We start from the raw sequence: 13647 nt of genomic DNA, 5'->3' as shown, positions 1-13647 counted from the left end.
TATCTCAGGGCCTATTGGATTACCTTAAAGGAGATGTTTTAAGTTATTCATCCAACATCTGTTTCCATCCATACTCACTATGACATACTCATTTTCTACTACTTTATTTTGACATGTAGGTGAAGTCATTATCTTCTAAAATATGTTGATCTTTGTTATGTGATTTCATCTTGGCAATGAAGAATTACATATTTGTTCAAGTTTTTGTGATCAGGCTTTTACTTATTTTCTAGGTGTTCTTTCCAAGTTCTTTATTTTTTTAAGTGTTTTTTTTTAGTGGTGTAAAAAATTTTAATTCAAAATAGACATTTGGAAAGCAGTAAATAAAAAAAATGATAATAAAGTCCAACAAGCTCTCTCTGTGCTTACAACAGAGTACACCAAGAGTCACAGGGGAGTTTCACAACTGCCTTGAAATGCATGTAACAGCAATTACATAAAAATGTTATATTTTTAAAATCTATATAGCAACATTAGGGAACAGCTGCAGAAATCCTTTAAGTCAGCAAATAACATCATCCTTGCACTCCTATCTCCTTTTCTCCTTATTGGGGCTGTGCTCTGCCAGCAAAATTGTCAAACCTTGGCTTAGCTCACCTCTTAATTTTTTGCACCATAGTACACCTGCACTGGCTTTTGGTCCAAAATTCTCTGGGTTGCCCAGTCTTCAAACCCCTTGACTGAACCAGCTGTCACTGTCCTTGACCTCTTCTAATCCTCTAGGCTTGCCTTACTGGTGCATGCCTGGTTTGCTACTGGCCTTGGGCATAGTAGGGACCCTGCTTCTCCTACTGGGGCTATGGACAGGTTTGTACTATTTTTTTTATTCATATGTGCATACAAGGTTTGGGTCATTTCTCCCCCCCCCTGCCCCCACCCTCTCCCTTACCTCCCACTCCACACCCTCCATCTCCCCCTATCCCCCTCAATACCCAGCAGAAACTATTTTGCCCTTATACTCATTTCTATTTCAGTGCTAGATATATTCTAAGTCCAACTTTCCACGAGTGCATGCTTGGTGTGTTGTTCCTGTTCCAGATCTAGGAATGCTAAAAATAAGAATTCATAAATGCAATAAACAGAAAGATAGCTACCAGAGTGTTCATTCAGTATTTTGATGCAACCAGAATTATGTTGATTCCAAAATCCGGAAAGGGCACAATATATAAAAGAATACTACAGGCCAACCTGTCCAGTGAGCATTCATGCAAAAATCCTCCACAAAATACTAGGAAGCAGACTCAACAGAAATCTAAACAGATTATTTGCCGTGGTCAAGCAGGAGTCATCCTGGGGAAGGAAGTATAGTTTGTTCAGTGCACATCAAAATATGTGCTACACCATATCAACCAAAAACAAACCAAAATTTGATATAATCATTTAGATACATGCAGGAAATCACATAACAAAATTTGATACCGTATGTGGTAAGAAAAAACTTCCCCCAATTAGGAATAGAAGCAATATATTTCAACATAAGAAAGTTAATACATCAAAAACTGATTTCTAACATTATGTAGAATTGCAGAATTCATAGTATTTCTTCTAAGTACTGGAAAATATATGGCTTACCCACATGTGTCACTTCTGCTTACCAAACTACTGAAGTCCAAGCTACAGAATTAGACAAATTCACTAAATCCATAAAAACAGGACAGAAAGAAAATGTTAACTACTTCCAGTATGCAAATAATAGATCTTACATACAGAAAACTCAGAAGATCCACAAAAATGTTAGAGGAAAGATATAAACACAGTGAAGTAACATGGCATGATCAATCAATCTACCTACTGAGCAAATCCAGAGTACAAAGCAAATATTTCTTTTTTTTAATTTTTATTGTTTTATTATTCATATGTGCATACAATTCTTGGGTCATTTCTCCCCCTTGCCCCCACCCCCTCCCTTACCACCCACTCCACCCCCTCCCTCTTCCTCCCACCCCCTCGATACACAGCAGAAACTATTTTGCCCTTATCTCTAATTTTGTTGAAGAGAGAGTATATGCAATAATAGGAAGGAACAAGGGTTTTTGATAGTTGAGATAAGGATAGTTATACAGGGAGTTGACTCACATTAATTTCCTGTGCATGTGTGTTACCTTCTAGGTTAAATTTTTTTGATCTAACCTTTTCTCTAGTTCTTGGTCTCCTTCTCCTATTGGCCTCAGTTGCAAAGCCAATATTTCAAACATATCCACACTACCAATTTATTAAGTTACTATTCACAAGTGCCAATATATGGAATCAACACAAATGTCCATGAATGGATGAATGGATTATTCTAAAACAATAGTATAAATACATGATAGTATATTATACAGATATTTCAAGGGAAATATGTCATTTATGTTGACATGGATGAGCTACAATAACTAGTGTTCAGTGAAATCAGCCAGATACAGAAAGATAAAAAATGAATCTGGAATACATTTCCAGAATTGGGGCTGTTATAAGACACTAAGGGAGGAGGAAAGCAGAAAAGAATGGTAGAGAATGAATAGGAAAAAGACCCAGTGAAATATACTGAAAATGAAAAGGAATAAGGAGGACTAATACAGAATGTTATGCTGATTAAAGTACAATGCACTTACAGGTAAAATACTAAGGCAAAGCCCCACTGAATAATGAACAGATATGTACACCATGATGGACGGGAATTTACACGTCATGTTAAGTTGAGTGAATATTGAGAGACTGAGGGTAAATGAAGATGGTAAAGGTGGATGAATATCATTGAGGTACTTTCTATACATGTAAGAATATGTAACATTGATGCCAGTTGAATTCATTTTAAAAGGGGTGTGGGGAAGAGGGAGAATAATGGAGAAGATGAGCCAAACCAGGGTCCATATAAGGAAATGTCACAACCAAATCCCTTGTATATCTATCATATACTACTAAAAAGTTTTTGTAAAAGAATTGAATGCCACATGTATATATGGGTTTTATAAAGTTGATCTCATAGAAATACAGAACCAAACAGTCACTATGATGTCTGGTAAAGTTGACTGTTTTGGAGATATATCGGAAAAATGATACACAATTCCAAATAGATATGAGGATCAACTTTAAGAGTTGAAATTTAAAACAAGATTACTATCATTAATTATCATACATTATATTTTTGAAAAATGGTAGATGGATAACAATTCAAATGACAACTTTTCAGGTAACTCTTAAATTAGTCTTCTGTGTGTAACTACTTCAAAATGAATAATGCTTAGAAACATCACATTGTATACAATAAGTTCCAACTTTTAGCTCACAGTTAAAAAATAAATGCATTTCAAATTACAAATTTTAGAAAAGTTTAATAGAAAGTACTACTTTTCTTTCATACATTGTTGACAATCTACAAAATCTGCAATCCATGAAATCTCAAAACTTTTTTCTAAGGTCCTATGTCATAGTGAGAGAATTCTTGGAATTGGTTCCTCTTGGGAATGAGATATTTCTTACAGTAAAATTTATGAATTTTAATTCATGTCAATGAGAAAAATATTATGCATGGAAGAAATACATTTACTTCCCTCAGTGTTACTTGTATACAAACAAAATTGATAAAAAATTACATTTTGCAATACTCTTCTTACCTCAGGAGTGGTAACATGTTGTAGACTATAAAAGCACTACAACATTTTAATTTGGAGCTCTGAAAATTCTACCATTAAAACTGTAAAAACTTTAAGAATATCTCTGTTTCCCATAATCTGTTATTCTCTGATCCAAGTCTCTATGAAAATATGTTGAATTTATAGGAACAGATAGTGAAAGCAAAAGAAAGCTTCAGTGGAAATCAATGCAGAGAGTTGGTTATTCTAGTGAGGCTGGAGGAGTAAGAAGGAAAACAAGTCAAACTGGGTTTTAGTTTTGCCAATAGAGCAATGATAATGAGAAAATGAAATATTTCTTTAATCTTTGAAGGTGATGTGCCTGTGCTCAAATCATACAGTCCAAATCAAAGACTTTTCATTCAATTTCACCCAGTAAATTTTATTTAATTACATTAAACTTTCAAGCTCTTTTCTTCTGTAAAATAATATAGGAGCTTATACTTGGGAAACTATGGGCAGACAAAATAACACCTTACACAAAGCACATCCCTCAGATACTGAAATTTAGAAATCCCTAATGTTTGTTCATGATGTTCTAGCTGCTATCTTCCTGATCACCATCCTTATTATTATTATCGTAATCATCATAATCCTCCTGGAATGTTTAGGCAACTGTTTAAAGAAACCCAGTTTCTGATGTCCTGGGAAGTTCAACTAATATGGGAGAAAAGAAAATCTTTGAGAGTTTTCAGAGTTTTATAAAAAGCAATTACATACACATACACCTCCAGTTTTCAAAGGTAAAACTTCATATGGATATTTTTCCATCTTCTTACTCAATTTTCCTGTTGGATCTCATAAAGAAAGAACAATGATTTCAAGAGGCCTTCTGCTATTCTTCCTCTCCCGTTGCACTTACTGGTTAAATCTGTGTCCCTGCTGTGTCATGACCAAAAACCATCCACCTTTAGGTTGAAAATCAGCTCAGTTCCCATCTCTATGAATGATATGAACACCATCAGAAGGGAATTTCTAGATGCAGACTCCATATATATGAGACAGACACACGTATGATGCCAACAGCCTAGAACCTTCAAAACTAAGGACTGGAGAAGCAAGTCTATTTTATATGGTTAAAGGACATTACAATCTCAAGATGCAGAGTCATAAACTGCACAAATATATCTGTTATCCCAATCTGTAAGAATATAAATAAACACATTTACAAGTAAGGTGGTCAGTTTTGCTACATTTTCCAACCTATATACTGAATTGATGCAATAAGTCCCCAGTTAATATTGTTCTATTGCAGAGTCTCTTTAGGGCACTACTAATTTCCCTATTCCTCAGGCTATAGATAAAGGGATTCAGCATAGGAGTGATTACAGTGTACATTAGTGAGGCCACAACAACTTTGATGGGACAATGCCATACAGTTGAGCTAAGGTACACACCAATGCCTGTTCCATAAAATAAGCAAACCACTAACAGGTGAGAAAGACAGGTAGAAAATGCTTTGTACCTCCCACTTGATGATGGGAATGTCAAAATTGTAGAAACAATTTTGTAGTAGGAGAAAAGAATCCCTGAGATCGGTACAAAACCAAATATTGTGTCAATAAAATACATTACTAACCTAGCTGTAAAGCTTAAAGAACAGGAAAGATTAAGGAGTTGAGTAGGATCACAGAAGAAATTTGAAATTTTTATATCTTTAAAGCAAGTAAATTGTAAGGCAATCAAATTTTGCAGCTGAGAATCCAAAATGCTAATTGAAAAGGACAGCAAAATTGAGATACCACATAAGAGAGGATTCATAATGACTGAATAATGTAGTGGGTAGCAGATGGCCACAAACCGGTCATAGGCCATGGTGGTCAGAAGTATATCATCCATACATAAAAAAATCAAAAAGAGAGACATCTGTGTCAGACAGCCCCCATAAGAGATGACTCCTATGTTAGTTTGCATGTTCAAAATCATCTTTGGGACTGTTGTGGAGATGTAACAGATGTCTACCAAAGACAGGTTAGATAGAAAGAAGTACATGGGGGTGTGGAGGTGGGAGTCAGAGCAGACAGCTAGAACAATTATCATGTTCCCAAGTAGTGTTACCAGGTATATGTACAGGAACAGTACAAAGAGGATGGGCTGCAGTCCTGGATCTTCAGATAGTACCAGGAGATGGAATTCTGAGACACCTGTTATATTTTGTGCTTCAATACTGCTTGGACACCTTTGAAAAAATATTAAAAATGAAATAAATAAGCAGGCACCCAAGAGTCTGTGTGTTGTGAATGTTTAAAGTATATACATATATATATATGTATATATATATATACATATATATATATATATATATATATATATATATATATATATATGTATATATATATATACATATATATATATTCATATAATGCATCACATTATGACATCTTCATATTTGTATGCAATTTTATTCACCCATATCACCCTTTCTTGTCCCCATCCCTGTTCCCACTGGTCCCTACAATAAGCATGCCCACTTTACTTTCATTTCCACTTCAGTTGATATTAATTCTATGAAGGGGTTTCAGATTTATATATATACACATAAACAGAATGTATTTTGATGACATTCGTCCTGCATAAACCTCTTCATCCTTTCTCCTCCCTTTTACACTCAAACTATATTTTAGGTCTAGATTCTACATATGGAAGGAGACATTATATTTTTGGTGCCAAATCTGATTTAGTTTGTTAACATGATGACATCCATTTATATCAATTTTCTTAAAACTGGAAAATTTTCATTCCTCTACATCATTGAATAATCTTAGATTTTTTTATATCTACCATACTTTTTATCCTTTCATGTGTCGATAGCCACCTAGGCTAAGAATATATTAAGCTGACTATTGTACAAGGCTATATGATCATTTTGACTCATTTCAGCATTTGACTAGCAGTGTATAGCATAATCAAGTGGTAGCTCCATTTTTAGTATTTTGAGGAACCTCTATACTGATTTCCAAGTGCCAGTACTAATTAATTTTCCCACATCCTCATCAACATTTGTTTTTGTTACCTTCTTTGATGATAGCCACTCTGACTACAGTGTTATGGAATCACAGCACAGTCTTGAATCACAATTTCTTTGGGGATAATAATATAGGACATTTTTCATGTATTTGTTGATGATTAATTCTTCTTCTAAGAACTGTCTGTTCAATTCATTTGCCAATGTATTGATTGGATTATTTGCACTTTGTCATTTGATTTTTAAGTTCTTTTATTTCCCCTCAGGCTTTCTTATCATCTATTAAATCCTTTTTAGATTTATTTTTTATTGTTGTTCTGGGTGGGGGTATATTGTGTCATTTACAAAAATTCTTACAATATATTAAATATATCATAGTTGAATTTCCCGTATCTGTCCATCATTCCCCTTTTTCCCTGCCTCCATCCATTCCTGGAGTGTCACCTGTCTAGCAAGCATGAGCTTTAAGTTCAAACACCAGTTTCAACAAAAAACAAATGAACAAAAAACACTTTGGGCTGGCACAGTAGTTCCTTCTAACTGAAGGAAATACATACTTAATTCTATTTTAATAAAATCATATATAATTCCTCAACTTAGAAGACAATAACTAAATGTGATAGGACTTCATTACCTGGACACATTATGGTGTGCCAGTTGTCTCCTGGGAGATTTTCATCACTTTTAGATACTCTGATTTTCCTCCTTCAGGACACAGTTGCTACCTTATATTCTGTTTGTATATTTCAAAGTTATTTAATGTGTAACTCTCATCCCTGGCTTTGGTGAACTTCAGATATTTATAAAGGTAGCTCAGTCAAATACACATGATCATGTTTCAACAAATAATGACAACAAACATGACACTAGCAAATATACTTTTCAATGATTAAAAATAGTAAATAATCAGGTTCTTTGAAATTACTCATTTTATAAAGGATTATTTGTAATATACTTGTACAATATTAATACATTATCTGGTATTTGTGGTTTTTATTATTTATTGTATACTTGAAAGTGATAACTTCATTGTTTTATTGATAAAAATATATTCAATTAAAGAATGTACTGCCATGGACTATCCCAAACCCATGTTTGAATTCCAAACTTCTCATTTCTAATGGATACATTTTCACATCAGTCATTCCAAATTCATACATTGGAATTATCTCAATTTAGTGTATGAATAAAACTCAGACGAAATTTGATCAGGATGCATTATCATTTAATTGAGAAAATGCAAATAAAAAGTCCATGAAATAATATGAATACACTTATTGGCGAGGATATGGGGGAAAAGGAACCCTAGTACACTGCTGGTAGAAATGCAAGCAAGTGCAACTACTCTGGAAAAAATTGGAGGCTTCTTAAAATCTAAACATGCACCTGCCATATGATCCAGCAATACCACTCTTAGGGATATACCCAAAGGAATGTGACACAGGTTACTCCAGAGACACCCGCACACCCATGTTTATTGCAGCGCTATTCACAATAGCCAAGTTATGGAAACAGCCAAGATGCTCCACTACTGAAGAATGGATTAAGAAAATGTGGTATTTATACACAATGGAATTTTACTCAGCCATGAAGAAGAATGAAATCTTATTCACAAATAAATGGATGGAACTGGAGAACATCATTCTGAGCAAGGTTAGCCAGGCTAAGAAGACCAAATATCATATGTTCTCCCTCATATGCAGACTTTAGATCTGCAGCAAATGCAGGAATGTAGGTGAACATGGGTCACATGATAAGGGGTGAGCACTCATGTGAGTTATGGGTGTAGGCAAGAAACCCAAAACATGAACTATTTGATGTCCCTACTATAGAACTAATGCAAGAACCTTAAAGTAACCGAGTTCAACATGAGAAGGGGACCAGGAACTAGCCAAAAGGTCAGTAAGAGGTGAATTAACTTGGGATGCAACACATTGCTACATGGAAGCAAAACTAGGAATCTCTCTGTATAGTTATCCTTACCTCAACTAGCAAAAACGCTTTGTCTCTCTTATTATTGATTTTGTTTTCTTTCCAACAAAATTAGAGATAAGGGCAGAACAGATATTGCCTGGAAGCGAGGAGGGGTGGGGGGGGAGAGAGAGGGGATGCGGGGATGTAGGGGGAAGCAATGACCCAAACAATGTATGCATATGTGAATAAATGAATATAAAGTTTTAAAAATTCATTTAAAAAATTCTATGAAATAATATGAATACACTTGTATTTACATGTTTTCCCCCAAACAGTAAAAGGGAGAAAATAATATTATGTTATATAGCTATGCAAGAATGTGTTTTAAAAATGTTTTGTAAAATTTTGTAACTTGTGGTTCTGTTTCTTTTACTATCATATTTATATGTGTATATTTAAAAATCCAGATATCCCTACCTCCGAAGTGATCCAATTTCAATAGAATACCTGCCTTTGAATTTTTGTGTTATTTTCTTACATTGGAGTTGAGAATCATCCTTTTAAACTATTTCTAGACCCTTATATAAAATACTTAATAAGTATGAACGATTATCATATTCAGTGACACCTACTATGTATGTTAAAATATTATAATTTAATATTTACATCAGACATAAGTTTCATAGAGTTCTGAAAAATTGCTTATAAAATATGAGTTATTTTCATCTCTGCATGATTTCATTCTCCTGAATAGTTGTCATTAATGAGAAATATCTCAGCTTTGTTGGATAGATTTTCCTGTCAATACCTCCATCTCAGTATTTATTTATGTACCTAGGAACAGTTTTCATAAAAATTACTGAAATATAGCTAAATTTCATCTCGAAGAACCGTTGCCCATGAAATATCCTAGTTTATTTCAGAATATGTTCTAGAGACTCCCCTTGAAATACATATATCTGTGTCTATAAGTAAGCATTGTACTACCTGAGAAAGAGATATCATTTGATTTATGTGTGTTATTACACACTTTTAAAGATTTTGTGCCCCTGAATATTACACAAATGAGAAACTCTATGCAACCTATTTCTGGGTGATTTTCCTTTGAATTCCAACAAATCATGTATATCTAATTTTACCACTCATCACCTATCTTTAGTTTCCCAATAAAAAAGTGAGTTTTTTATCAAACATACCCTTGAACTGTTGATATATATAATCAAAACATTCCTTCTGTTTGTTGAGTAATAATACATTTAATATAGTACTCTCTTAAATTTTGTGGATGGAAAAATTCAGTTTAGCTCTTATAGAGGATAAAGTGCTCTGGAATCAGAGACGATAAAATATGTATATTTGTACTCCATCATTGAACTGCTACTATAAGGAGGATGTATATCAATTTGCTAACATTGTGTAATGTAAATGGAGAGAAAAACCTCAAGTATGACACATTTGTTTTTCCTAAGGGGAGTTCGTAACTTAATAAATGTTGATCAAATTTGATTTTTAAATAAAAATTTCCTGTTAAAATTCCAATGTCCTTCTTCAACGAAACAAAAAACATCAATTTAATAATTCATGTAGAAGCACAAAAGACTCCAAAAAGAAAAGCAATCTTTAGTAAAAGGAGCAATGCTGGAGGTATCACAATACCTGACTTTAAGTTATATCACAGAGCCATAATTACCAAAGCAGCATGCTACTGAAACAAAACAGAAACATAGAATGATGGAATAGAATAGCTGACTCAGAAATCAGCCCTCCTAGTTATAGTCATCAGATTTTTGTCAAAGTAGACCTTGGAGATTGGAGAAAACACAGCCTCTTTGCTAAATGGTGTTGAGAATAGTGGATATCATGTTTCCAAGTAGAAAACTGAAAGTACACAACTTATCTGTACAAAAGTCAATTCAAAATGGACAACAGGTATTAATATAAGACCCGAAATTTTCAAATTATTACAGGAAAATATACAAAAAACACTTGAAAATAAAGTCACGGATAGGACTATTTCATTCTGAATAGGACTATGATTACTCAGGAAATAGTAGCAATAATGGACAAGTAGAATTTCTACAAATTTAAAAGGTTCATTCTGCACAGAAAAGGAAACAATTACCCAAATGAGGAGACAATCCACAGAATTAGAAAAAAAAATCTTCCCAAGCTGTTCATCATCACAAAAATGATTAAGATCCAAAACTCATAGAGAACCTAAAAATTAAACACTGAAGAACAAATAATCCAGGTTAACAAATGGACAAATTAAGCAGCTAGTTCTCAAAGAAGAAATACAAATAGCAAGCAAATTAAGTGAACACATACATAACATCTTTAGCCATAGATGAAATGCAAATCTAAATAACACTGAGATTTCACCTTATTTTAATCAGAATAGCTGTCATGAATAAAACAAGAGAAAAAAGGCTGGTGAGTATGTGAGGGGAAAGAAAGACTTATATATAATTGGGGGGAATTGAAATAATGGAGCCACTACAGGAAATATTATAGTGTTTTCTAAAAAATCCTCAAAAATCAAATGAACATATTATGCTGTTATATTACCTGAGCATATATCATCTGGGATGAATTTGCTCAAAGTACATTATTTGCATCTATGATGATATCACAATGAAACCCCTTTGAAAAACTAATTGGTGATAATAAAAGTTTTAAAGGAAAAAGGAATAAAAATATTCACCGTTATGGAAACAAAAGTTATTGATGAATACAGTTTTCAAAGATCACTGCATACTCTAATGATGGAAAGCTCTATAATGTTTCTCATTCCAAGGTAAAACTTTCTCCTGAATGATCCTTTTTGTTCTTCTTTCTATATTTTTCCCATGAAAGCTAATGCCATGTTTTTGAATAATTGATTACATACATTTGATTAAATCGATTGCAGTGTCCTTGTCCAGTAATGATTTCTTTAGTACTATATTTATAACAAAGACACAAATAAGATACATTTTATCTCTTCTATATTTCCATGTGAAATTCCTGTAATTAAAAAAACATACAGAAAAACATGGCATGTTTTGAAGCCACACTGATTGTGACCAATTTTGTCAGCCAAGGAAATTTCTCTTCAATATTTGCAGAGTTGTGTTTTCTACTTTCCTTCTTTTTGCCAAGAGAGATATTTGCTGTGAAGAATAACAAGTGAAAAAGTAGTTTTCCTTATACATACATAGTATATATGAATGAGACAAAAATGAAATGGCCATTTAAAGGAATAGTAAAATTTCACTTTAGGTAGTTGGATAATTTTCTTGAATGACAGAAAGATGAAACTTATTGTTGCTAGTAATAAATATCTGGCATTATTTTCCCTTTAGAAGCATTCATCACATGTTGCTAACAAGGTAACATCCATTATTTGTTTAACCATTACTCAGTGCAGTTGTATCAGTGGAAATCATCTCAGATAACAAATAAGGCTTAAAGATTCTAATAACCTTCCCCAAATAACAGAAATTAAAAGAGGAGTTAGTAGAATTTAAAATTAAACTATCAGACTCTCCTTCAAATTCATTAATGTATTTAATTTTTCCTAGCCATTATAGTGTTAAGCATAGACAAGACATCTTCACTACAAGTATATTTGACTTGTTGTTTTTAACTCTTTCTACTTTCTCAAATTTAATGAAATCAAGATCTGATATATGTCTTTTGGAGAATGTGTTTGCTGAAACAACCATCAAAAGAATACCGTAGGCTAACAGCAAGAGGTAGATCTATGCTGAATTATGTGCGTAGTCTTTCTAAGACCATTGCTTATGATCTATGGTATTTTGTCTATATACAGTTGGTGCCATGTATTTTTTTTATAAACTGCCAAGTGTCCCAAAAGAAGGTGAGTAAGGACATTTGTTATTTATTCCAGGAGTGACAGGAAGTGAAATTATAGGGTTGTTAAAGGGATAACTATCCTGATATGATGCCCTGTGACCATAAGCTGATAGTAGAATGAAAATACAGCTTTTAAAATGTGTACCTAGTTTCTAGCACAGCTTACATTAAAATGATGCTGCCTTTAATTAGATATCTTGAGTGAGACATATAGGAAGTAAGAGCAGTGTGGGTTGAAAGAAAATTTTGATCAATTTTCTGGTATCCCAAACACAGCTAAACAAAATCATCACTGTTCTCATAAATGAAAGCTCTTACATTGGTATCCCCCCACCTGGCTGTCTAAACTGTCATTTGTTCATAGGATAAGGAAACAAGAGGTTCAAGCATTGTTCCCACATCATTCCTTCAGCACTTACTGGGATATGCTGCTTCTCTGCTTGATCATGCCCAAAGTGTGCAGATCTAAAGCCTTTTCCATACCTTGAGGACAATGAAGTTCCAGGCTATATCCTCAGGTCTGGTATAAGTAGACTGTCATTTTGGAGCTTCCTGATGCAAGGCACCAAGGATGAAAAGACACAAATGAAATCACCTATATTGGAAACACTAAATGGAAGAACTGAAAGAACAAGCTGATTATTGCCAATTATGTGACATTGGAGGCCCAATGCACAGAGCTTGTAATTAAACAAATTTGTTGATGTTATTGAACAGTCTCTAATGGTTTCTAACACTGATGGAAGAAGACGAGAAGAAAAGAATATCCACACTATGTTTTGGACTCTTCTTTACTCAAGTTAGAATGATGTGTTCTTTTCATTTCTTTAATTTCTGCTTATTTCTTAAGGACCAATAGCTATCTCTTTCCATTTATATTGGAATAAAATGTACATCATAAAATCATCATATTAACCATAATAAATATAAACATAATTTATTAAATTTACACTATTGTGAAATTATCAGCACCATTACCATGAAGGTAATTTGGTAACTTAACCATTGTCCAAACATAAAATTGCAATCATTTTTAAATGTCTCCTTTAATTTTACTACCCAACCTGGAAAACAACATTGCCCTACAAAATATCATGAAAAATTAAAGTGTGGAAATTTTTTAAATTATCTGTATGAAAAGATATAATGGATATCTAGATGCTATGCTTTTTTGCTTTTACATGGCTACATCACCAATAGGTGCCATAGGTCATAAGATTAAACTATTCTGCTCTGGAGCCACCACAGAACACTTTTAAGGCCCATTTTCCTCAATTCATAGATGAAGGTATTCAG

The 13647-nt window shown here is 33.4% G+C and overlaps 1 protein-coding gene across 1 annotated transcript; it reads right to left on the bottom strand.

The window, feature by feature from the left end:
• Positions 1–4817: 4817 nt before the first annotated feature.
• On the bottom strand, positions 4818–12832 carry LOC141416170 (olfactory receptor 7E24-like). The gene is made up of 2 exons (XM_074053270.1): positions 12771–12832; positions 4818–5793 (listed from the first exon to the last, which is right to left on the bottom strand). The coding sequence occupies exons 1-2, from the start codon at positions 12830–12832 to the stop codon at positions 4818–4820; spliced, it is 1038 nt and encodes a 345-aa protein (XP_073909371.1).
• Positions 12833–13647: the final 815 nt, after the last annotated feature.

Source organism: Castor canadensis, chromosome 14 (assembly GCF_047511655.1).
Source record: "Castor canadensis chromosome 14, mCasCan1.hap1v2, whole genome shotgun sequence".
Classification (NCBI taxonomy): Eukaryota; Metazoa; Chordata; class Mammalia; order Rodentia; family Castoridae; genus Castor; species Castor canadensis.
This window is presented reverse-complemented; position numbering and strand designations above follow the sequence as displayed.